Source organism: Bufo bufo, chromosome 9 (assembly GCF_905171765.1).
Source record: "Bufo bufo chromosome 9, aBufBuf1.1, whole genome shotgun sequence".
Taxonomy (NCBI): Eukaryota; Metazoa; Chordata; class Amphibia; order Anura; family Bufonidae; genus Bufo; species Bufo bufo.
This window is the reverse complement of record NC_053397.1, coordinates 17,226,392-17,253,538: the sequence shown is the minus strand read 5'-3', so window position 1 is coordinate 17,253,538 and position 27,147 is coordinate 17,226,392. Positions and strand designations below refer to the sequence as shown.

The 27,147-nt window shown below is 44.9% G+C and overlaps 1 protein-coding gene across 1 annotated transcript; it reads right to left on the bottom strand.

Annotated features, from left to right (window-relative positions):
- Positions 1 to 272: 272 nt before the first annotated feature.
- LOC120979727 (solute carrier family 26 member 6-like) lies at positions 273 to 27,043 on the bottom strand. The gene is made up of 21 exons (XM_040408670.1): positions 26,972 to 27,043; positions 25,365 to 25,581; positions 24,960 to 25,099; positions 23,935 to 24,045; positions 21,042 to 21,205; positions 20,213 to 20,377; positions 16,936 to 17,088; positions 15,590 to 15,672; positions 14,859 to 15,006; positions 13,086 to 13,199; positions 12,134 to 12,211; positions 10,670 to 10,765; positions 10,348 to 10,454; positions 9,746 to 9,815; positions 9,380 to 9,472; positions 9,162 to 9,278; positions 6,116 to 6,184; positions 3,189 to 3,374; positions 2,296 to 2,350; positions 2,024 to 2,160; positions 273 to 432 (listed from the first exon to the last, which is right to left on the bottom strand). Exons 2-21 carry the CDS (start codon positions 25,511 to 25,513, stop codon positions 409 to 411), a joined length of 2,259 nt encoding a protein of 752 aa, XP_040264604.1. The 5' UTR covers positions 25,514 to 25,581; positions 26,972 to 27,043; the 3' UTR covers positions 273 to 408.
- Between the last annotated feature and the right edge of the window lie 104 nt (positions 27,044 to 27,147).

Genomic DNA, 27,147 nt, shown 5'->3' with positions numbered 1-27,147 from the left:
CCTGCAGGGTGGTCGCAACCCCTGGAAACAAGCAATATGGATAATAACTATACATTAGTAAGTGCCTGGTAGTAACTTTCTCTACGTGATAAATGCCATCTGCTGAAGTGAGAGGTGGTTTTATGTTTGGTGCCAAGGCCCTGGGTCTTCACGCTGAAACACGGAGTACTAGGGTGAACACCTAGACTTTATTTACAGATCTTTACATTTCGGCAGTGCAGTATACCGCCGGTTACATGTATGACTGATATACACAACAGTCGTGTCCAGAATTACCATCGACATTAATTAATACAGAAACACTATCCATAATAGGCTGACGACCACGGATCCTAGATTATAGCCGCTTCTCCTTGCAGACTGGAGACGTCCCCGATAGCGCACTGCTTGTTGGCTGCTTCATCCGGATTATAGTCTTGTATCTGGGGCTCCCTGTAACACAGAGGACTGTTACTTACAGGCCTACACCATAGTCACAGACCCTGTTCGCAGACGTACTGGCATTTATCCGACTGGGGTTGCTTACATGTTAGTAACCAGTGAATCTAAAGTGAAAAATGAAGCAACTCTGCTAATAATCTTGATTTAAAAATCTCCTCCAGTTTAGTGTATACAGCTCTTATGTAGAGCAATGTCTGGTTTCCATGGTTACAGACTACAAACACACCCGGTGTAGTCAGAGCCTGCAGTCGTGTGTCGCTCTACTCGTCTCAGTGGAGAGGTGGCTGTGCAGATGGGGTAAGTCCACACGAGGCATACAGGCCGAGTATTTTTCACTGTGGAATTGTGGATAGAAAATCCACACTAAGGGCTCATGCATACGAATGTATTTTCTTTCCATGTCCGTTAGTTGTTTTTTTTTTTTTTTTTTGCGGAACATATGCGGAACCATTCATTTCAATGGGTCTACAAAAAAAATAAAAACGGAAGTTACTCCGTGTGCATTCCGTTTCCGTATATGTCCGTTCCACAAAAGAATAGAACATGTCTTATTATTGTCCGCATTACGGACAAGGATAGGACTGTTCTATTAGGGGCCGGACGTTCCGTTCCGCAAAATACATACAGTCGTGTGCATGAGCCCTAAAATGGATAAGATTTAAGGAGTTGCTAAACTTCATCCGCGTTTTGCCTAAAACGTGTGTGGAAATTGACATGCGGTGAAATCTGCTGCAAATCCTTGACAAATCTTTATTTAACTCCACAACAGATTATTATTATTTTTTGCAGCACTTTATATCTCGTGTGGACATTCCCTTAAAGTTACAGGCACTACTGAATAACTGTACAAATAATGGGTCTTGCAGAGCCTCTATTTTGGGATAGAGCATCCCTTGTGACCACAGTTTGCGCTCCATGTTACGGCACAGTAACAGCTAAAGCAGCTAAACATTGTGAAGACTGTGCAAACAGCTCCTTATATCTCAGCTTCTTGTATTCCTGTCAGTATGATGGGGGTATTTGGATTTTCAAGTATTAAAGGGCATCTGTCAGCAGTTTTGTGCCTATGACACCGGCTGACCTGTTACATGTGCACTTAGCAGCTGAAGGCGTCAGTGTTGGTCCCACGGTCATATGTGCTCGCATTGCTGAGAAAAATGATGTTTTATTATATGCAAATGAGCCTCTAGGAGCAACGGGGGCGTTACTGTTACACCTAGAGGCTCTGCTCTCTCTGCAACTGCCGCTGTCCTTTGTTTGCACTTTGATTGACAGGACAAGGCAGTGTAAACATTATCACACCTGGCCCTGTCAATCTAAGTGCAGAGGTTGCGGCAGTTGCATGGAGAACTGAGCCTCTAGGTGTAATGGTAACGCCCCCGTTGCTCCTAGAGGCTCATTTGCATATATTAAAACATCATTTTTCTCAGCAATGCGGGCACATAGGAACATGGGACCAACACAGATGCCTTCAGCTGCCAAGCGCACATGTAACAGGTCAGCCAGTGTCATAGGTACAAAACTGCTGACAGATGCCCTTTAAGCGGTGTTATACATACAGGCATCTGAGCCCCCAACTCACATTGCTTTCATGAATGGAGATCTGGTCGTGGTCCATCGTGAGATAGGTGATGGCATCATGGATGGAGGGAAAGACTTGAGACTTGGTGATAGTTTCGTTAAATAAGTTCCCGTCCTCCAGCCCCTTTATCACTGTTGCTATTGGAATAAATGTAGAGCAATTGTAATTAGACCTAGGATCCTACAGGAAATTCACCCAGCTTTCCCAGACCCCTGATTAACTCTTGTAATACGCCTATTTAATATGCCTTATTCCCCTAACTTTTTTTTTACCATTGCAGCCAGCCAGGTAGACGTCCACTTCAATTTCAGCAAAACTTTTGAAGATCTGGAAAAAAAAAAAGAAAGAAAGAAGATGAAGTACCGTAAATCATCGGTCCAACGCTGCAAACATAAAATATAACACAGGTATAAATACAGTGTCTTGCTTTTTTATCTTCCAAAATAACGGACTGGATTTTTAAGTGACAGTAATACGACTGTGTGAATAAGGTTGTCAGTCTTCTCTGCATTCTGGACTGTGCCATTACAGTTGTCAGGTTTTATATTCATTCTGGACTGTGTAAATTGCCAGGCTCTATTCTCTTTCAGGCAAGGTGTGCGAGTAAGGTTGTCAGGTCTGATTCTGGACTGTATGAAAAGGTTGTCAGGTCTTATCCTCATTCTAGACGGTGTAAAAAAAAAAAGGTTTTTGGGGCTTATTCTGTTTTCATCATGTTTAGGACTCTTCTGGAGCCTGCAGAACCTGGATATTTTTTTAGACATGGAGTGGAGCGGCATCTGACAACTCTGCCCTGTCTCTAAGGCTAGCTCATCTGACGGCTTATCTCTGATCTCCTGACCTCATAAACACTTATCGGAGCCATATTTTTATTGGTTTGATAAGAATTGAGCTATAATGAGTGTTTATGGGGCCAGGAGATCAGAGATAAGAGCTACACATGAGCCATCAGATGATGGGATTCAAAGAAAAAAAAAGTGACAGCTTGGAGACAGACTTTTAACCCCTGTAACTCAGAAACAGCTGAATATTAAAAAAAATATTATTTTTAGCCAAGAATGAGTAAAATGCAGAAAAAATAAAATAAAATTGCCCGAAGGTGTCCATAGCCTTTAAGCATTTTTATAAAAACTTTTGCACGGTTATTAATATTCAGTGCACTTACTTTCCTTAAAACTTTAACACAGACTGTATCTACAAAATTCACAGATGAGAAATCCAATATTAACGAATGGAAATTCGGCCTCTCCAGACCCAGTGACTGAAGCGTGCTCTTTCCACCACTCTCTTCATTTCCAGCATGTTTTGGTACAATGATGACGGATCCATCTGTCGTCTCCTGCTCCTTGTTTTATATAAATAATTTACTATATCTTATTATAATTATTATTATTTATATACCACCAACATATTCTGCAGCGCTTTACAATCGGGGTTCATGTACAGAGTCATAAATAACACAGCAACAGACAAGCCAACAATTTAAACAAGATGAAAGAGGGCTGTGCTCGCAAGGGCTTACAATCTATGAGGAGATAGGGGGACACAGGAGGTAACAAGTGCTTGATTTGTGCATTGGTCCGGCCATCTTACCACAATAGGGGAGTAGATACTACTCACAAAAAGTTAGGAAGGTTTGACTTGTGGATGAAATTCAAGGATGAACCTAAATGCCTTGTAACTAGTGTTGAGCGAACTTCTGTTTTAAGTTCGGCGTCTAAAGTTCGGCTTCCGGTTAGCGGAGAATCCCGATATGGATTCCGAATTCCGTTGTGGTCCGTGGTAGCGGAATCAATAATGGCCGATTATTGATTCCGCTACCATGGACCACAACGGAATTCGGAATCCATATCGGGATTCTCCGCTAACCGGAAGCCGAACTTTAGACGCCGAACTTAAAAAAGAAGTTCGCTCATCTCTACTTGTAACCTTAACAGGTGAACTTAATGTGACCGTCTTTTGGATGCACATGTCCAACTGTTCAGTGTTTCAGTACTTTTTGCACAACTTGCTGTTCTCTAACAAGGAGCTTAACGGCAAAATTCACAACAGGTGTTTACTCCATGAAACGTCCAATACATTTCCTGGTTCAATTAGAATTGGTATTTAAACAGTCCTCCTCATCATCATGCTGTTCACATTTTGACATCATGAGACCAAGACGACGCCTAACAATTGATCAACAGTACCTCGCCATTGTCAGGCTTCAAGCAGGATGTTCTCAGACAGAAGTGGCCACTGAGCTTAGAGTGTCACATAGTGTCATCAGCAGGTTGTAACAGAGATACAGAGAGACTGGAAGAGTCACAGAAAGGTAGAGAAGTGGACGTCCTTTGGCCACATCCCACACCGATGACCACTTCATTGTGAACAATGCCCTGCAGAACCGGATGATGAATGCCAAACAACTCCAGGCACCCAAGTGTCACCTCAGACCATTCGAAACCGTTTACATCAGTGTGGTCTGCGTGCTAGACGACCCGCAAGGGTACCTGACCACACCACCGGGCACAGGTGTCATCATCTTGCATAGGCCAGGGAGCATCTACGCTGGACGAGGGACCAGTGGTCCTCAATCCTGTTCACTGATGAAAGTCGATTCACGCTGAGCAGAAATTATGGCCGCCAATGATGTTGGAGACGTCAAGGAGAGCGCTATGCATCAGCCATTGCCTTTGGTGGTGGTGGTGTTACAGTGTGGTCAGTTGTGTCTAGTCCATACAGAACCGTCCTACACTTTGTGAATGGTCCAGTGACAAGCCCAGACTACCTGAAGAACATCATTAATCCAGTCATTGTGCCTCTGCCTGAAAAACACAGGCCTAATTTCATCTTCATGGAGGACAATGTGCCGGCTCATCGAGATCCATCATTAGGGAACGGCTGCTGGAGACTGGGTCACCTCAAATGGAGTGGCCTGCACTTTCCCCAGACCTGAATCCCATTAAAAACCTCTTGGATCCGCTGAGTCGCAGTGTAGAGGCTCATAACTATGTACCCCAGAACCTCAATGACCTGAGGACCGCCCTTCAAGAAGAGTTGGATGCTATGCCTCAGCAGATAATAGGTTGACTTGTGAACAGCAGGAGATGTCGTTGTCAAGCTGGAATTGATGCTCAAGGCCAAAGGACAAGTTATTGAGACATTGACATTTTTGTGGCGGTATACCCACCACTGGTGTCGGCTTTTGTTTCAATAAATTGTTTGAGATGAGGAAAATCACCATTGCAGCTTCTACTTAAATGCCCTACGTCCATGATATAATATCACTGTAGCGGGAACTTTTTACGTTTTCCATAAATTTCACCCAAACGCCAAATATCCTTAACTTTTTTTGAGTAGTGTATGAAGCTGCATGAGCCGTCACCAGCCAATATCTGAGTGCATAGGGTGTGGATATTTGACGATGGATCAGGTTCAGAAGAAGGTTGATGGGGTGGGGGGGGGGTGAATGGAGGTGAATTAGATTAGGGGATGTGATAGGCCACCTTAAAAAGATACGTTTTCAGGAACTGTGGATGTTGTGAATTAACCTAATTGCCTGTGGTAGGACGTTCCAAAGAACCAGTGCAGCTCAGGAGAAGTCTTGGAGACAGGAGTGAGAGGTTTGGATTATGGTGGATGTCAGTCGTAAGTCATTGGCTGAATTAAGAGCACGGGTTAATGGTTGACAGAAATGAGGTAGAGATGTAGGGGGTGCAGCACGGTGGAGAGCATTGTGGGGGAGGATGAGAAGATTAAATTGAATCCTGTAGTGATGGGCAAGAAGGGAAGAAGAAAGATGTTCTCTCTAGCGCCACCGATTGAGGTTAGACACCGTATGAGTCAATGTCTGACCTTTTAACAGGCCAACTCAACATCTTCTCCGTAAGCAAAAGAGACCCATCCACAGACAGCTGTTTCGGGATTTTTGAGCCTCATTAGTGCAGAGCAGGGTACTGGTTTGGGTGGGTGTGAGGCCTCTGAGTCTGAGATGGGTCTGGGACAATAAAGTTTCACCTTGTGTAGACCGCCATATTGGGGTAGAGAGTTTTACAGACCAGACAAAATGTATGCAAACTAGGTCTCTGGTTTCTCGCCCTTTGAACTTACCTCCTGTATCGCATATTCAAAATTTCCAATCTTGAGGTGGTCAAAGGCAATGTTGTCCTGTCCTGTGATCTGCGAGAAAGAAGACGGAACAGGTTTATGGTAGAAGAGGACACTATATGCAGCACAAAATGTTTTCCACGTAATTTGTGCGCAGTTGTTCATGCAGCGGTAGTGAGATTTTTCCATGGACTCGTTTTCCGGTCCTAACTTCAGTTCATAAAACATCCTGGTCTTTGCAGAATGCTGGGAACCTGCCTGTATCGCTGGCGATGTTCACAAGATGATCTGTAAGGCCGCTTTCAGACTAGTGATCTTTCAGATGGAAAGCTGTCACAAGATCCAAGGACACTAAACCACCAGCATGTCATTACACTGTCTATTGTCTCTTTATGTTTTAGATCCTGCTGTATGTACAGGAGACAAGTCACGAGAAGAGCCCAGCGTCTGGCGCATGCGCAGGGAAGTGCAGTGTGCTGGCCTCTCCTCCAATAGATTAATGCAGCACTTGCTGTTTTATGACACAACACCAAAAGGGACAGTTTGGGGAGGGGCAAGTTTAGAACGTTAGACCCCTAGTACCTAAGCTCTAGTTCCCTTTAACCCCTTAAAGACCGGGACAATTTTTGTTTTACCTGCTTGCAGTCAACATTGTGGGCGTAATTACAGCTCCGCAGTCCCATTCACTTCAATGCGAAGGAGCAGAAGGAGTGTAAGGCTAGGTCTACACGACGACAATAAGTCGCGCGACACATAGGTCACAACTACACTGCGATATTTGTCATAATGATAGTCTATGGTGTCGCACTGCGACGTGACAGTTGCAGAAAAATCAATTTCGAATTGATTTTTTGCGACTGTCGCGTCGCAGTGCGACACCATAGACTATCATTATGCCGCGCGACAAATGTCGTCGTGTAGACCTAGCCTAAGGGGCCGAAAAATGGCAAAGAGCGAAACGTTCGTTCATCGGGTAATTGGATCGTTAGCGTAGCACAAAAATCCTTGTTTCCCAGTGTAAAGGGAGAATATTAATTACCAATATTTGTGCAAATATCAATAATTAATATTCATAAATAGGAAGAGTCCGTCTATTGATGATCCCGCTTATTTATGCCTTTATAATATAATAACACACTATTCCTTTGCTTTACAGTACCCGTTAAACTAGCTGCATGCGCCTTACTGAACTAACTACCGCTAATAACCACACGTTACACAGTAGGTAGAAATAACACACAGTATTTATTAACACCTACAGTACACAAAGCACGCAATGCACTAACAATACAGTACTAAAAATACAGTACTAAACTACACTACACAATCCCGAATTCCACCCACAAACTCTAACTAATACACACACATACACATTAGCAGCCCACCCAACCTGGCTCTAACACTATCCCTATGAATGAAGGGTTAACAGTAGCACTGCAGGTGTTAATGCAGGCCATACACACAGGGTTACAGGGGTACAGCAGGGGTAAAAGGGGTAATGCAAGAAAGGGGAGCAGGGATGCTCCTGCAGGGAATGGTGGAGGGGACTGGTGGTAATAGGGATAGGTAGAGGCTAGTATATGGACAGGCCGTTGGTGGGATAGGGCAAATAGGGGTTAATCAGAGGGGTACGTTGGTGGGATAGGGTAGGTAAGGGTTAATCGTTGGTGGGATAGGGCACATAGGGATTCGTTGGTGTGATAGGGTTGGTAGGAGGTTATCAGAGGGGTACATTGGTGGGATAGGGTAGGTAAGGGTTAATATATCGTTGGTGGGATAGTGGGGATGATACTCAGCCCTCCAGGGATGCTCGCTTCGAGGGGCGGTTTGGCTCTTCTGTCCCAGTGCAGGGCCTGCCGGACATTTATGTCCGGCGGCCCGCACCGCCCCACACTGTGGCGCACGGCGCGCGCCACCATCAGGGACACATGGGCCGGCGCAGTGAGATAACGTCACTGCGCCAGCCCGCGCATCCCCGCACGAGCGCATCGGGGCCGCGCCACTCGCTTGACAGGCGGGAGAAGCCTTTGAACCCCCGCCTGTAGCACTTTGCATTCCGGGCAGCGCGATAGTAATCGTACTGCCGGAATGCACATAATAGAAGGAGGGGAGGTTTCTTCCCTCTTCTTATTATGCATAATTATCTCCAGCGGCGCTGGAGATAATTGATACAAAGGACTCAGATTCTATTGAATGAGTTCTTTGAAGCATATAGGATGACCGACTCTTGTCCGGTCATTCTGATGCAATTAACCAGATGGCATCAGTGTGAATGCTTGGGGCACATTCACACTGATACCTCTGGTTTTAGGTGACATTTTCCCCATCAATGGGGCCTATGGATAAGGGGATATATGATTATAAGGTGATACATATGGGGGCACATATATATAAAAGGGACATATAAGGGGGCACATATATATAAAAGGGACATATAAGGGGGCACATATTCCCCACAGGGGCCACAATGAGCCCCTGTGGAATATTAAGGACAGATGTTGGGCACATCTGCGCACATCATCCTATAATGTACCTATCTATGTATGCATATATATATATACATATCATACATGCACATCGCATGCATATATACATATGCATATATCTCAACCCTTCCTCAACACCCAGTTGCAGATTGTGCTGTGTAAAGACGAATCTGTATGGGGAAGCGTGATGGCGTTAGCTATCAGCTGGAGGAGATCTCCGGAACGCTTCCTTCCCGACAATCTGCCTGTACATCGCCCCGTGCAAAGGGACCGTAACTGCTCCTTCCCATTGACGTGAATGGGGATGGAGGACCTGCTCACTGCTGTGATGTCAACGCCGAGCAGGTAAACAGTAAAGAGGAGGCAGTGCTTGTACCAGAGCTGCATTCTCTTCAAACAGCTGATCCGTCGGATTCCCGCTGATCTGATATTGATGACCTATCCTGAGGATAGGTCATCAATACAGGAAATGGAACAGCCCCTTTAAGTTGCTCGCTGATGGTCAATGTTAGTTTAGTGGATAACCTATGATGGTTAAGTGCACACAGTGGTCGCACCCTCACCTCCTCGCTGGCCTCATTCTCCTTCTTCGCTTTTTTCAACGCTTTAAGCTCCTTGTTCTCTTTTTTCTTTATCGCTTTCCTCTTCTTCTGGATCAGCTTCTCCACATCTACCCCGCACTATCGTAGGAGAGATGGACAGACACAAAGTAGATTGCAAAGTTGCAGGAGTTTTCATTGCAAAACTAGGAAATCCCTTTTAAGTTCCCTTCTACGTTTACCTTCCGGTAGAGGGTCCCTAGATACTGATCTGCATTGGCGTAATACACCGTGGAGGAAGAGTGGAAGATTTTTATCCTTGGTATCTCCTTTGCCTGGAACATGGAAATGTGTAACTTGCAGCTGCTGCTTTCAAAAACAGCGCCACACTTGTCCATGGGTCGAGTCTGGCATTGCAGTTCGACTCCATTGAAGTCAGTGAGGTTGTGCTGTAATACCGCAGACAACCTGTGGACTGGTGTGGCGGCTGTTTTTTTTTTTACAATAAAGCTACCATGTTTTTGCAGTAATGGACAACCTCCTTATCTACCTCTGCCTTCCAATTCTTGGGGAAAAAAACACTGATTTAAAGGCGCTGTAGCGGTTACCTGATGACACCTTGACACGTCTCTGTAAATACTTGTTTCGTACACTTGGCCTAAGATGGAGAAATTGGATCTGAAACAGCAACAGAGATTTAAATCCCAGATCAGTTATACAGCAAAACCCTACCCCTCCTTACTGAGAGCATCACCAAATGGGATAGGTCTTTAGGGTCCATTCACGCGTCCGCAAGTGTTTTGCGGATCTGCAAAACACGGAAACCGGCCATGTGCATTCCGCATTTTGCGGACCCATTGAAAATGAACGGGTACGGATCCAGACCCATTTTGCGGACGTGTGAATGGACCCTTATGGTCTAGCAATTTTTTGGGGAGGGAGGTCCAAAACTCTGAGCCAATTCCATAGTGCGGTATATGATCTTCTGCTTGGGGCGCTCCCAGCATATGGATTCATACAGCTAGTACTGAACTTAGTGGAAGCTGTATGATTCTGTATGCAGTGAGCTCCCTCTAGTGGTGGCTGCAGTTAGCCACTGTGAAAGTATTACAATGGTAGGATCTCAGTGCCAGGTCCCTGCCACCACAGGCACCGTAGTCGTTGTGTCCTCCGCCATGTGTGCTGTGCTAGCCTTTCAAAGACTACTCACAACTGTGTCCTGAAGATAACGGTCAGCAAGGAGAATGCGACAGAGATGGCCAGACCAATGTCCATATTGAACAGAATTGTGGCAGCAAAGGTCACCAACCAGGTAAGCTGCAACAAAAGAAAATGAATCGGTAAGCCAATAGACATCTAATAACGTATCGGAGCAAGTGAAGTATATCTGTCTGGAGTCTAGACTGGATGCAATTGTAACAAAACCTTTCAGCGTTACCAGAAATTTTCGGTGGTGGCAATAGTTTTGGTGGAACTTCCATGGTGCACATGTGGGGTGAGGACAGAAGGGGTTATGATCCCCGGATACTTACCAGGTCAATTCTGTTGCTTCTCCATAAGACTCGAACTTCTGAGAACTGATTAAACATCCCCTTCAAATTAACTATGATGATTGAAGCCAAAATGGCCTAAAATAAAAGGAAAATGGTAAATTTCCCTGCAGCAGATCTGTGTAGAGCATTTCGGGGGTAACTTGATATTTGGCGATTGCTATTTGAGTAATTGCAAACCCTGTAATCTGCTGTGAGGCACCTCTCACCTATCACAGCATGATGGGGAGTTGCTAAATAAAGGGATATTCAAGTTAGGGCGCATTCACACACCGTAGTGTTTTGCGGATCCGCTAAAAACACGGATACCGGCCGTGTGCGTTCTGCTATTTGCGGACCGCAACTATAATAGAAAATGCCTATTCTTGTCCATGATTGCGGACAAGAATAGGACATGCTCTATCTTTTCTTTTTGCGGAACCACGGATTCGGACAGCACACGGACAGCACTTTGAAATGAATGGGTCCGCACCCGTTCTTCAAAATTGCGTAACGGATGCAGACTCGTTCTTACGGCCGCCTAAACGAGCCCTTAGTACAGGTTTTACTCTCTCTCCGCTGTATAGAGGATAAATGTTAGATCTGCACAGGTGCAGGGACCCCCACAGAGGATGAACACCAGGATCCCGTGCCCCTGTATAAATGGAGCGATGGTCGCGCATACGCACTGCGGCTCCTCTATTCAGACTCCATGGGACTGCAGGAGATAGGCGCGAGCTCTGCTCAGCTGTCCCCGGGAGTCCTATAGAGATGCTCATGCTTGACCATCTCTCCATTCATACGGGGGGCACAGGGCCAGTTATCCCCTGTCGAGTGGATAGGAAGTGACTTGTTTTAACCCTTTAAAAGGGGTTGGCCCATCTCCGTTATTGATAGCATATCGCTGGGCTACACCACCCATGTCAGATAGGTGCAGGTCCTTTCTGGGACCCTCTCCTAATCTCCAGAATGGAACTCCTGAAGCAGCTGCGCACCCTCCGTTCACCACTATGGGAGTTAGAAACACAGCCAAGCGCACTCACTTGCCTATTTTCGGAAATTTCCATAGTGATGAATGCCGTGCATGCGTGGTGTGCTCTCCTTCACTTTGGAGGCCCCCGTACCGGACATTGATAGCATATCCTAGCGATGGGCCAACCCCATTAAATCATATACGCAACCCTATATTATTGGCAGATCTATTCAGTCTGCGGCGAGTCAACTGGTAGAAGGGGGTTCAGGGGTGTCTGTGCACATCCCATAAATGCCTCACATGATAATATCCCATTACGAGCAGCCTGTAGGTTATTATCCGGTTACTCCCATAGCTATAGGGAACATTACCGGTAATATTACATTTAGGGGACTGGTATTTAAACAAGGAGCAACTATCCAAATTCTTATAATGCTGGTTCGCCCTACACACATTTCCATCCTGAGAGCGATGTAAGGCGATGCTATATTTACCTTTGGCAAGTCTTGGAAAAGTTCCCCAGCTCGCAATATGATGATGAAGATAACCAAAGACGCTATAGCGCTGGCCACCTACGTATATATATTGTAGAGGATAAAAAAATTAAAAAAAGAATTAAAAAGGGGTTGTCCATGGCGGCTTTCTTCAAAAAACAGTGCCACACCTGTCCACAGGTCATGTGTGGTATTGCAGGTCAGCCACATTCACTTCAATAGAGATTGGCTTCAATACCAGACAATCCTGGCCAATCCCTTTATGAACTGGTAAATCGTGTTCTATCCCAGGGGTAGGCCGCCGCCGGCATTCCAGCTGTAGTGAAACTACAACTCCCAGCATGCAAACTTGGTCTTCTCAGAACTCTCATACAAAATGAACGGAGCATGCTGGGAATTGTAGTTTCACAACAGCTGGAGTGCCGAAGGTCGCTGATCCCTGTTCTATCCCAAAATGTTGATCTCCAACCTGTCGCTCACCAGCTGTTGCAAAACTGCATAACTCAAAAGGGTTATCCAAAGCCTATAATGCCCCCCAAAATGCCCGCTCCCCGGCACCCGAGTCACTCTTGATTCCCGCACAGCCGCCGCTGCATCTCTCCATTTGCAGATCAAAACATTCGGCGCTGGGGGAGGGAGTCAGCCAATAGCAGGCCGCGACGGGGACAAGCCTTCCTGGCATCACCGGTGAGGCTGAACCCCATCCCCCGTCGCCGGTTGTTTTGATCCGCGCAGCGGCGGCCGTGCAGGCATCAGGAACGACGCGGATGCCAGGGATCGGGGTAAGTGTAACCTGTATGGCATTTTGGGGGGCATTATGGGAGTTGAATAACCCCTTTAATATCCTCCAGTTGTCATTTCTTGCCAGGAGTTGTGATTTTGCATCAGAGGTTGATGAGCTGAACTAGCAGCCATATTGGTTGTCAGGAACAGATGGAACTAGATCACACACCTGACTGTTTCCTCCAGTACTTTCCTGAACCAGAGACCTGGACACCGAGGCGCTAATGGCGAAGCACTGGAAAAAGCTGCCAATAAGGTTACTGAAGCCAATGGCGAGGAGCTCCTGCAAGAGGACACATGGGGTCAGACAAAAATCACCCTGGAATATAACCTGCAAATCTGACCCCTGACACATACTTGCCAGGGGTCACCATTCTCATTGAAATGTCCCGCAAATCGGATAACGTTTGTATTCATTAGTATGAAAGCGGCGGATACTAAAGTGCAGAAGTGGACTGGGAATTTAAAGTGTCCCCAGAAAAAAAAACTAACAGCGGCCCAATGTTGTTGGAGGGTCCAAACTAACAGCACAGTTAGTGCAGCACAGAATACCGCCCCAGCAGAAACAGATACCACAGTGCAGCACAAAATACTGCCCCAGCAGAAACAGATACCACAGTGCAGCACAGAATACAGCCCCAGCAGAAACAGATACCACAGTGCAGCACAGAATACAGCCCCAGCAGAAACAGATACCACAGTGCAGCACAGAATACTGCCCCAGCAGAAACAGATACCACAGTGCAGCACAGAATACTGCCCCAGCAGAAACAGATACCACAGTGCAGCACAGAATACCGCCCCAGCAGAAACAGATACCACAGTGCAGCACAGAATACTGCCCCAGCAGAAACAGATACCACAGTGCAGCACAGAATACTGCCCCAGCAGAAACAGATACCACAGTGCAGCACAGACTACAGCCCCAGCAGAAACAAATACCACAGTGCAGCACAGAATACCGCCCCAGCAGAAACAGATACCACAGTGCAGCACAGAATACCGCCCCAGCAGAAACAGATACCACAGTGCAGCACAGAATACTGCCCCAGCAGAAACAAATACCACAGTGCAGCACAGAATACCGCCCCAGCAGAAACAGATACCACAGTGCAGCACAGAATACTGCCCCAGCAGAAACAAATACCACAGTGCAGCACAGAATACAGCCCCAGCAGAAACAGATACCACAGTGCAGCACAGAATACCGCCCCAGCAGAAACAGATACCACAGTGCAGCACAGAATACTGCCCCAGCAGAAACAAATACCACAGTGCAGCACAGAATACAGCCCCAGCAGAAACAGATACCACAGTGCAGCACAAAATACTGCCATCCCCACTGCAGTATTCAACTGTATCACCATCCTGAAAATGGCAATACAGTTGAATTAAGGAGGGGACCTGTGGCCACATACCAGGTCCATAAGTGCCCCAATAATTATTGCTGAGAGCATCAGATCATTATGTACCCGGCTGGCAGCCCCCTGGGCATCGGCCCACTGGGATATTTCCCTGTAGGGTCTATGGCCAGTCCGCCCCTGCTAAAATGCACTACAATTTGGGATAAAGGGGACCTAAGATTTAAAGTTATCCCCTATACACAGGATAAGTGAAAAGTGCCTGATCGGTGGGGGTCTGATCACTAGGACCCTCGCTGATCACGCCTTCCCACATATGAATAGAGCAGCGGTCAAGCAGGTGCTCTGCAGCCCCATTCATCTCTATGGAACTGCCGATGAGAAGCAGAGTACGGCTGTGACCTCAATATTTCACCTAGTCATGACTACAGCCTCTACCAGGTCTGCTGTTTGGGAGCAGAGGATTCCCACCCTGCAGCTGCATCCCCCCATAACTTATGAACCCCCAAGACCAGCTATATCCCCCTCACACTGCAGTAGAGGCTTTCTACCATACATGAAAGGTGGTAATGTTGGCTCACCTGGTTACTGTCAACTTTGTAACCGTGCTTAGAGGCGAACACTTTCCCCAGTGAAATGGTTATGGCGTAGGCGACCACAGCAATGGCGAAGGCGTTTCCAACAATATCTCCGAACAGGCTGAAGTCCGGTAACAAGGGGGCCTTTAAACTACAGAAGATGATATGATAAAGAGCTGCTTGTATGATGCGATCAATTCTGTGCTAATTAATTTCATAATATATATTCATGTGGGGCTTTTAAATTTTTCCTGCATGGGCATAGAAGTAAATGATAAAATCCTAAGTATGGGCCATTACTTTAAAAAAAAGCTGGACAACCCCTGCAGCCACCACTAGAGGGAGCTTGAGTTAAATGGGAGGAATATAAATTCAAATGCGGTGAGCTCCCCCTAGTGGTGGCTGCATGCAGACAGAAAATTAAGGGGTTGACTAGCCTTATAAGCGATGCACTGCTCCTACTGTAGTGATGAGTGCTGTCAACTACAATGTTAATGGTGCAGCGTAGATCCGACTGTTGGCAACAGAGCTACACAGAACAGTTGATCAGCGGGGGTGCCGCTGCCGATCAGCTAGTGATGACCTATCCTGACAAAAAAAGGCTGGACAACCCCTTTAAACTGGTTCCCTACAGTGATTATTTAATATCTCATCTGCATTTCCAATCATTTTAGTTTTATTATATTAATATATAGATCATATATAGTATAGTGTTTATATTCTGCATTACTCACCCAACAGGGATGTGGCCAACATTCTCAATCCCGAAATTCTTGTATAGGTCAACACCATATGATATTCCAGTGGAGACAATGAGCTGAAAATGTTAAGAATGCCCAATTAAGTCATTATACAGTTCTCTCCATAGGAAAGTTGGGTACAAGGAGGACCCGTCACCACTCCCGACATGCCTGATGAATAGCTGCAGGCATTCCCCATGTATTAACAATTCTGAAGTATCTATTCTTATGGCCAGTGGCATAACTACAACTCACTTGGCCCCCACAGCAAATTTTTGAACGGGCTCCCCCGCCCCCCCCCCCCCTTGCAACCCCGAACTCATGTGCAACCCCTCTCTTATGACTAGTCAAGATCGAGCGCTCATATGAGGCTTGGCAGCTGCACCGTCTGTTTCTTACAGTGTCTCTGTATGTAATGTTGAGGGGGCCCTGACAATAAAACCTCCTCCTGAGGGGGCCCCTTGTGAGTTTGGGCCCCAAAGCAGCCGCTTCCCATATATCTACTCCCCTGCTTATGTTGTCTCATTCCTCTATTATATGTAATTAATTGCTAGCAGTCTGCGGTAAGGTTACAGAGGGGTGGTAACCAGTTGGGATTGGGGGGGACGGGACCTGCACAGTATGACAATGGCAGCACTGACTGGATAGAGTCAGACTGTGCAGGGACCCCCCCCCCCAACTGGTTACCTCCCCTCTGTACCCTTACTGCAGACTGCTAGCAATTCATTCATAACTTCTAGTAGAAATAATAAAGGAATGGCACAACATAGAGCCATAAGAATAGATGATCCAGAATTGTTATGACATGGGGAATGCATGAAGCTATTAAAACAGACCTGTCAGGAGCGGTGAAAGGTTCTCTTTAAAGTGCACAAGCATTTTATACATTAGGTGTGTGTGAGAGGTTAATATGAAAATTGCAGGAGCCATGAGATCCATCGGGGGGTTCTTCATGAAATGATAGAAGGTGGCAAATGGGTTAGTTGCTCTGGCTCTGCAACCTACAGATGTAAGCTAAGGGTGCTGAAGGACCTGTGGTCTCACAACTGGGTTGAGTAGGTCCTCGTGTCACAGCAGGAGAAGAGAGCTGTTCCTGTTTAGACACATGTGTGCAGTGTGTCTCTGAGGGTGCGTCTGTAGAGTACGGTGGTGTGAATTACTGCATCAGTGTTGATCATCTCCGTCGCCCTGCAACTTACATGCCACCCCCCTATTGTTGACAATCAGTTAGACCACTATGGCCACCTCCCTTATAGTTAATCTGAGAATAATGGGTGTCACCATAGACAACTACATATAGTTCTATGTGTTTTTTTCTTTTCTTCTATGTTTAGATTTACCATGATCAGTTCAATAGGAACTGGAATGACAAGTTTGGAAGCAAAAGTCCCATTGAAAAATTTCATCAGCAAGAGAATGACGATGGCGATGATACTGGTGACCAACGTGCCGATGTTTGTTTCTCTAATTCTTGAGCAGATCTTAATAATGGTCTAGACACAAAGAAAGAAAAAAAGGATACAACTAATAAAGATTCAATGCTGTAGTCTTGCATATTGAAATCAATCAATAAAGAGGTTGTCAAAGTGCAACAGGCGCCTTCCTTTAGGGCCCTCTATAACGCGACCCAGGTGTAGGAACGCTGAGTGGTATAGTGCGGCATAAAATGTCTCTTTAGGCTACTTTTACACTCGTGTTTTGGCTTTCCGTTTCAGAGAACCGTCATGGGCTCTCAGAAGCGGATTTGCCCTAATGCATTCTGAATGGAAAATGTGTGTCACGGTGCTTCTACCTGGATACAGCTGAACCCCAGGCTTTTGCTCCAAAGCAATAAATAGGGGGGATTAATTGAGGGATTGGAAAGAATAACTTGAGTCCAGACCTTGAGATGAAGTTCAACGGCAACTTTACTTGAATAAACGTTTCTCCAAACAGTTTCGGGCTTTGTCTTGGTTCCAGCAGGCTTTAGCATGAACTGGCAGGCAAACTCCACTCTGCTACATCTGTTTCTCTCTGAATCTGTTGTACTGACAGGCTGGCTGTGTAACTCAGCTTCCTCTGTATGCTGCACTTTCTGTCTGTAGTCTGACTCTAGGTTATGCCAGGGAACTTTCCTCCTGTCTCCTGAGGCTTTAAGCTTTGGCCTTCATGGCCAGCAGAGCTTAGGGTGCTCTGGCTGGCGTGGGCACATCCAGCAGAGACGTGCCCCTGCGCACTCTTCCCTTAGCAGGGGGGTAAGCTAGACTGACTAGAACTTCTGCCCCACCGTTCCTGCAGGAAGTAGGACTTGCTCACCTCTCTCCAGAGGGGGGGGGGGGGGGGGGGTTAGAATGGAATGGAAGGTTTCATTCTATCTAAGTATAGCTCTGTCATGTTTGCTGCCACCTGTTGGTGAACCAGGCACATTACATGTGAACATAACAGTTGCATAACAAAACAGGAATGCACATTGTAAAGGAATAAATACACAAGATGACATGAGGTTAGACCAATAAGGACAGTAGCAGGGTGCAGAAGTGGTAACACTTGGCCCTGTCAATCAAGTGGAAGGAGAGTGCTCAGGGTAGCAGAGTGGAGAAACAAACAGCAATGAGTGGCTAGGGCCCGCCTTCTGAGCACTTAAAGGCTATGTACACCTTTGGTGGGCAATTTTTTTTTGCTTTTTATTCATTTTGGGCTAAAAAAAATATATTTCATTTTATTAAAAGTATTGAGCTGGGCTGTCACAAAGAGGTTAACTGTTTTTCCAACTGTGTCAATTTCACTTTTTACTTTCACTTTGTGCCAGTCATCTAATAAACATTATCACTAAAGTTCTAAAATGTCATTCTTTAAAGGGTTTCTGTCACCCCATTAAACCGTTTTTTTTTTTTTTTCTTTACTAATATTCCCTATAGTGCGATCTCATGATACATAAGCAAATTAATCATTTTGGTTCAGTAGAATTTGCTAAAAATCGATTTTTAAAATATGCTAATTACCTTGCTACCAGCAAGTAGGGCGGCTAATTGCTGGTAGCAGCCGCATCCTCCGATGGTAATGACGCCCCCTCGGCATGCTGATTGACAGGGCCAGGGAGGGGAATCGTTCTCTGCTGGCGCTGTAAGAATTTGAAATCTCACACCTGCGCCGTACCTGGCTTCAATCGGCGCAGGCGCACTGAGAGGCGGCCGCTCTCTCGACCGCTCCATCCTCAATGTGCCTGCGTCGATGACGTCATCAAGTACACCCGGAAGAGATTTATTATTAATAATCGTTGGTGGTATAGTGTTAATAACTGTCATTTTTATAAAATTATTTATTCCCATTTCGTTGGTGGTTTTTGTGGCAGCATGCTTATTATGTACATACTTACCTGATTCGAGCATCCAGCGACGCCACCAGACTCTCCGCCTCCTTCCAGCGATGCCGGCGTCTTCTCTTCCGGGTGTACTTGATGACGTCATCGACGCAGGCGCATTGAGGATGGAGCGGTCGAGCGAGCGGCCGCCTCTCAGTGCGCCTGCGCCGATTGAAGACAGGTACGGCGCAGGCGCGAGATTTCAAATTCTAACAGCGCCAGCAGAGAACGATTCCCTTCCCTGGCCCTGTCAATCAGCATGCCGAGGGGGCGTCATTACCATCGGAGGATGCGGCTGCTACCAGCAAGTAGCCGCCCTACTTGCTGGTAGCAAGGTAATTAGCATATTTTAAAAATCGATTTTTAGCAAATTCTACTGAACCAAAATGATTAATTTGCTTATGTATCATGAGATCGCACTATAGGGATTATTAGTAAAGAAAAAAAAAAACGGTTTAATGGGGTGACAGAAACCCTATAAGCCACATTCTTTAAGCCACTATCAGTAAGATAAGAATTGAGCTATAATGAGTGTTTACAAGGTCAGAGATAAGGAGCCTTCAGCTGAGCTGCCTGACGGAACAGAGTGAAAATTCAGATCCTTCTACTAGGTAAACTCAAAGCTGCACAAAGACAGTGGTTCAAAATTCTTAATAAAGACCAATTGAATTTTTTATTTTTTTTAGCTCAAAATGAGTACAATGCAATAATTAAAAGAAAATAAACCCAAAAGGTGTACATAGTCTTTAAGCCCTAATTTGTATATTGTTTAAAACACTAATTTCTCCAACATGCAGGGTAAGAAAGATATGGCTTTAATCAGCTGCAGCAGCCCTACCAGACATGGGGACTGGTTTCATAGAGTTGATCATGCTGACATATTCCCTTGAATTAACAAAATAATTGGGCAGGAGATCCAGCAGACTTAAAGGGAACCTGTCACCTCCAAAAACCATCCCAAGCCGCCAGCAGTACCTGACAGTAGCCAGCAGCGGGTTTCTGATGATAATTTTCTTCCTGAAGGCCGATGCGGCTAAAACTCAGAAAACGTTATTTTATCCCCTGCCGGCGCGCTTCTGTATTCATGCTTGAAGTCAAGGGGGCAGCGGCCTCCTTGCTTCAAGTCAAGATAACCGCGTTCCCTTCCCTGCCCCATCGCTGTGACTGACAGCGCTTATGCAGTCAGTCACAGCGGCTTGGGATGGTTTTCGGAGGTGACAGGTTCCCTTTAAAAGTAGATTCTATAAAATACAATTACCCCTCACAGTGTAACTTACATATATTAATGACAACGGCTGGGTCTTCTGACTCACTCTAATGCCAAAGAGGTATTTCAGTTGTGATACCAACACATGGACAGCAGACGCAGTGGTATATCCGCTTATTAATGGGTCTGAGAGGTAGGCGACCACACACCCAAACTGAATGAGACCCAGAGCAATCTATGGAAAGGAGAAAAGAGTTAATAGAGGTCAGCACTGACTATAACTGTTCCTGAGTTACATCCTGTATTATACTCCAGAGCTGCACTCACTATTCTGCTGGTGGACTCACAGTATACATACATTGCATTACTTATCCTGTACGATCCTGAGTTACATCCTGTATTATACTCCAGAGCTGCACTCACTATTCTGCTGGTGGACTCACAGTATACATACATTGCATTACTTATCCTGTACGATCCTGAGTTGCATCCTGTATTATACTCCAGAGCTGCACTCACTATTTGTTGATGGAGTCATTGTGTACATACATTACTGATCCTGAGTTAAATCCAGTATTGTATTCCAGAGCTGCACTCACTATTCTGCTGGTGGACTCACAGTATACATACATTACATTACTTATCCTGTACGATCCTGAGTTGCATCCTGTATTATACTCCAGAGCTGCACTCACTATTTGTTGATGGAGTCATTGTGTACATACATTACTGATCCTGAGTTAAATCCAGTATTGTATTCCAGAGCTGCACTCACTATTCTGCTGTTTTTTTTTTTTTTTTTTACTGGAAACAGTCAACATACTTGTCCGACACACTGATAACTTCTTGGCATAATTGTAAAATTAAAATGTATGGTGATATAAATGGTGATATCTTACTTGAAACAGTCCTACAAGAAAAGCCAGAGCCATAGATATCTCCACCCTCGTCAGGTCTCTGGCAACAGTGTCTATAGTCGAATTGTCTCCAAGCATGAAGTTTTCATTGGGTGCCAAGGTTTCCAACACACTGCCAATCATAACACATATCACCGCAAATGTCCCTGGGTGACATAAAAGAGAGTCCATTATTACAATAAATGTTCCTCCATAATTTAAATGCTATCTACACCTTCAGAGGCAATTTTTTTTTATGATTGCATATTACTCATTTTTGGCTAAAATTCATTTTTTCAGTTGGCCTTTATAAAAAATATTGAGCTGTTCTGTCACAAAGGGTTAACAGTTTTTTGTAACTGGTACTGGTGCTTTCATTTTCGCTTTGTGCCGGTCATCTAATAAGGCTACTTTCACACTGGCAAAAAAGTAATATAGAAATATAGCGACTCTACCTGTTTGGTCACTGGACTGTGGTGCACCGCTAGTGGACTACCCCACGTCCAATATAAAATAATGAATGAATAACAAATAAACTAGTAGGCACTAGAACTGTATAAAAAATACTCATTTATTACAATAAAATAGAAATCCTAGAAATATATACCATAGAGTAATTTACTACTGTCTCGTATACCTCACCAGGGGCAATAGGTTGTAATTCTCTCTGCAACTATTATATCATTAGTAGTTGAAAGAATGCCGTATATGTCAAATATCAAAATGCCACTGAGGAAGGAGTGGCGCTCCGAAACGCGTTTGGTAGTACTGTAATCCAATAAAGACCCCCGGCTTAGCAGTGATTTGCTATTATGATCGAGCAGCGCAACTTCTGAATCTTTACAAACCTGAAGCCTATTGAGCTATAGTGCGCTACATCGGTGATCCGAAACAGAACGACCACGCGGGACGCCGAATGAAGGACAGATACACGCCGCGATAAGGGGGGTCCGCTAGGGTACTTTCACACTTGCGGCAGAGGATCCCGGCAGGAACTGCCTGCCAGGATCCTCTGCCGCAAGTGTGAAAGTACCCTTATCTCCATCCTAAAAAGTCAAAAAGACTGAACTGAAGACGTCCTGATGCACCCTGAACGGATTGCTCTCCATTCAGAATGCATTAGGATAAAACTGATCAGTTCTTTTCCGGTATCGAGCCCCTAGGACGGAACTCAATGCCGGAAAAGAATAGCACTTGTGTGAAAAGTACCCTTAAAACACCGCTTAATTCAAAAGCGTTCCACGTGAAATCATCAAGTGGTAACATTTTATCATTCATTATAAGAGAGTGGTATACTATGTATATAATCTAGCAATTGATACAGACTGAGTGACTGTTTATACTATCTTCCACATCGTAAAAGGAATCCAGTACTTATACCAGAGTGTGAATATTGATCGATTGCTTTTGGATGAAGCTGGCTTTATTACATATTATGCACTTGGATTCATGAATGAGATTGAATGATTGCATCATTATCTATTTTTTTTATATTTTTTAATAATCATGAACACTGATCTACAATAATAATCATGGACATTGATTTTTTTTCATAGCAATCATGTATACAGATTTATGACCTAACAATCTTACTATCATGATTATTTATTACGGTTTAAAATAAATACTAATATTGTTTTGGGACATTTACTTTGGGAGGGATATTTCATGTTTTTATTGATCTATGTATTAGTGGTATCAATACTACATTCTTTGTCGGCAACTGGAGTGGATGGATTCCTGTCCCTCTCGGTTCAACCTGCTACACTGAGCAGGACCGGAAAACCATCATATCCAGTCATTTACTGTATGTGTGATACAGTGGAGGCATTTTGATATTTGACATATACAGCATTCTTTCAACTACTAACGATATAATAGTTGCAGAGAGAATTACAACCTATTGCCCCTGGTGAGGTATACGAGACAGTAGTAAATTACTGGTTCCTCTATGGTATTATATTTCTATGATTTATATTTTGATTTATACTGTTTTTGATACAGTTCCCAGAGTGCCTACTAGTTTATTTGTTATTCATTCATTACTTTCACACTAGCGTTTCTATTTTCCGGTATTGAGATCCGTCATAGGGTCTCAATACCGGAAAAAAACGCTTCTGTTTGGTCCCCATTCATTGGCAATAGAGACAAAACATAACTGAACAGAACGGAATGCTCCAAAATGCATTTCGTTCCGTTCTCATACTGGAGAGAAAACCGCAGAATGCTGCAGCATGCTACGGTTTTATCTCCGGCGAAAAAAAACTGAAGACATGCGTGAACGCCGGATCCGGCATTTTTTCCCATAGGAATGTATTCGTGCCAAAATTCAAAATACCGGAATGCCGGATCCGTCCTTCCGGCCTGCGCATGCGCATACCGGTAAAAATGTGAAAAAAGATACAAGACGGATCCGTCTGTCCGCATGACAAGCGGAGAGACAGATCCGTCCTTGCAATGCATTTGTGAGACGGATCCGCATCTGGATCCATCTCACAAATGCTTTCAGTCAGCAGCAGATTGGCGGATCCGGCGGCCAGTTCCGACGACGGAACTGCCCGCCGGATCACACTGCCGCAAGTGTGAAAGTAGCCTAACTGAGCTAATGCCAGAGAGCAGAGATAAGGAGCCCATCTGCTCCTGGTCTGACGGAAAAGACAGAAAATCCAAAGGGTGGTTCTAGAGTATGTCAGCTCTGTACAGAAAAAAGGAAGCCGTAAAAAGATCAATTACAAAATGAGTACAATGCAATATTTTAAAAAAAGATTGCCCCCAAAAGGTGTACATAGCCTTTAAAGAACCACTAAATCTGAAGTGGGCACATTATAAAATTGTAGCTGCATATTAGGAACCATTACAAGATAGCTGCACCCCTGATACACAGTACAAGACTCACCTACAGATATATGTCTAGAGGTCCCAAGAAGGAAGTATATAAACACAGGATAGAAGGAAGTGTAGAGGCCAAAGACGGGAGGCAGACTAGCCAAGAGCGAGTACGCCAAGCCTAAAATAAAACACGGTGGAGTCACTGTGTACATTACATTACTTATCTTGTACTGATCCTGAGTTACATCCTGTATTATACTCCAGAGCTGCACTCACTATTCTGCTGGTGGAGTCACTGTGTACATTACATTACTTATCTTGTACTGATCCTGGGTTACATCCTGTATTATACTCCAGAGCTGCACTCACTATTCTGCTGGTGCATTCACTGTGTACATACATTACTTATCCTGTACTGATCCTGAGTTACATCCTGTATTATTCCGCTCCAGGTGCCGGCTCTCAGGGGGTGCCAGAGTCCAGAAGCAATGAGCGCTTCCATCAATACAGATGGAAGCGCTCATTGCTGGAGCGCTGGGAGCTGCGGTCCTGTCACTCACCGCATATATTACAGCTCAGCTCTATTGAAGTAAATGGGACAGAGCTGCAATACCACACATACCCTGCGGACAGGCATGGCTCAGTTTCTGAAAGCAGCCATGTTTTTTTAATCCTTTTTTTAATTCATTTATTGTGTTGTTAATATCAGTTCCCCTCCCAGAAATAAGCGGGCACAAAATGGACCTTAAATGCTTGTGGGCTTCGTTCATAAAAATGGCCTTTTCACATGTAATGGGCCTCATTTATCAGAACTCTGAGCAAGACTGTCCTGGTCGCCCATAGCAACCAATCAGAGCTCAGCTTTCATTACTTAAACTGTTCTGATAAAATGAAAGCTGAGCTCTGATTGGTTGCTATGGGAAACAAAGATAGTCTTCCTAGAAGACAGTTTAGATAAAGGAGGCCGAGGCCTTGTATATGGAGTCGCATTGTGTAAAAATAACAAAACTTGATATCATTTATGATAAAATACATAATAAACGACCAGCATTTCATTCATGACACAATCTTTAGGATTTATAGATAAATTACCCTGTGGTAACTGGATTATACCAACGCTAATCCCAGAAACGAAGTCCCCCAATAACCAATCCCTGACCGGATACCGTGGAAGCCATCGTAGGACAGGGATATAGTCCAGCAGCAAGGAGTAGGCCTTGGCCCGAGAACATCTTGAAGACAGAACAGATCTTCACATTAGTTTCATAGAGAAAGCTGAATGACTACCATTACGGCTCCCTGAGGGGTTGTCACCCAGAATTGTAGGTGCTCCTGCTACATCTGTATTGGGGCAGGAGATGTACCTCTGCATAACCATATCTGCTATTCAGAATTCTGGGGGAATAACTCTAAGAAGAGTTGTGATGGCGGCCATTTTGAAATCTCCCCAAACAGCTATAACTTGGAAAAGCTTGTCAGATGATGGATTTTACTCACCGTATTCGACTCCTGAATCTTCTCCAGAGGGATGGTCTGACGACACTGGTCCTTGGAGCTATTCTGTCCAGGTCAGCTTCACTTATGGCCTGCAGCTTCTCAGGGCAACATGGCCTGTGCACAGGGTCCTGATTTTCCAGTGTCATCATTATTTAGCTATACCTTGAGATAAGGCTGAAGACTTAAGAGGCCGAAGACAACGAGCGCTATGACATTACTGGAAAAAAAATAATCATCATGAATAAGCCGTGTACTGTATCCAAGAGAAATCTGCAATCCTATGGGGTTGGTCCACCTTGGCTTCACAATCAATTATGTATTGCCCCAGTGCTTCTAAAGTCAACCAACCTTGCACATCATCCTAATCAAAACTCTCCCACCATTTTGTGAACACAGTTTTTATAGAGACCAATAGTTTTCCATGGTAACAGACAACAAAGTGTAGTCTGATCCTGTAGTCATATTGCTTTCCATCTTTTCCATCCTGATGGAAAGTAATATGGCTGCAAATCTGCGGGTTCGGACGGCACAGGGCTTGTTTGTTGCATTTTACCGTTGAAACATAAAGAGCTGCATAAAAAGTACAAAAACACTGCAAAGGGTGAATTATTGCTACAGCAGCACCTACTACTATTGAGTGGATTGTTGTGATTTATGGTTAACTACCTGTTTTTCCCTAGGTTCCCCAAGTCCAGTCCATACAGGTGTATTGGCAAGTACATGGCTAAAATTTGTTTGTCATTCGGATTGCTAGGGGGATGCACCCAGGTCCGCCCCTCCCTCGGTTTAGTTAGAGGAGTCTAGTCTGAGGAGAGATGAAGAACACACGCTCTGCAGACAAGGCCTCAGGTTCCAGAGAACTACCATTTCTGAGGCTTCAATTCACCAAGGACCAGCTCTAACACTAAAGTACTTCTGAAAGAAGAACAGACATCTTGAGAAGGTCTAGAACCTGCAAACGCTAGTAAGGTACACACTGTCTATGGCAAGGGACCTGTCTCCATACCTCACCGGCCCTGCATCCACCCTCCTGCCTTGCACCATGACCAAACATCTACCATCACCTCACCTATCACCAGGCAGGAGACCCAATATCAGGGTGTGCCCCAGCGGAAGAAAGGATGCACCCTCCAATACTGCACGGATAGAGGACTGCCACTGTGAATGATGAGTACTACTTCCCCTCACAGCGTCACAACTACCACTCCCATACTCCTCGCCTCCTATCCAGATCACATAAAACGGTAGGATACTTTTAAAGGAGGTCGCATATAAGTCAATTAAGCGATGGAGAGTACGGGCTGTGACTGAAGGAGTCCTAGTCTAAAGAATAAAATTTCGATAATGTGGCCCCTAGGTAAATCTAGAGTAAGGCAGTGGTCTGCAACTTGGATCATGCCTTGACAGTCTGTGCATACTGGGGGTTGTTGTCGTTGTCTTATAAAGTACATAACTACTCACAAGGCTCCAGCAAGCTGAGATATTGGGAGTTGTTTGAAAGGATCTTGAAACTGATGATTTGGTTTCACCGAAGAGGGGCATTTTGAGCATGCTGCTACTTGTAGTTCCACAAGAGCCTTCTACGTACTGACACAAGGGTTACTTACCACAGTGTGAATAATCTCCATCACGTGTGATGCGAGGACTGTCCTTCCCGGCTTCAGTTCAGTGCTAATCGCCAATTCCTAGGAAGTAAAGGTTATCGCTGTATTTATACTGTGTCGCCCATATTATTGGCCAATCATATTTACTCTGCCAACCTGCACCGAAAGCGGTAAAACAA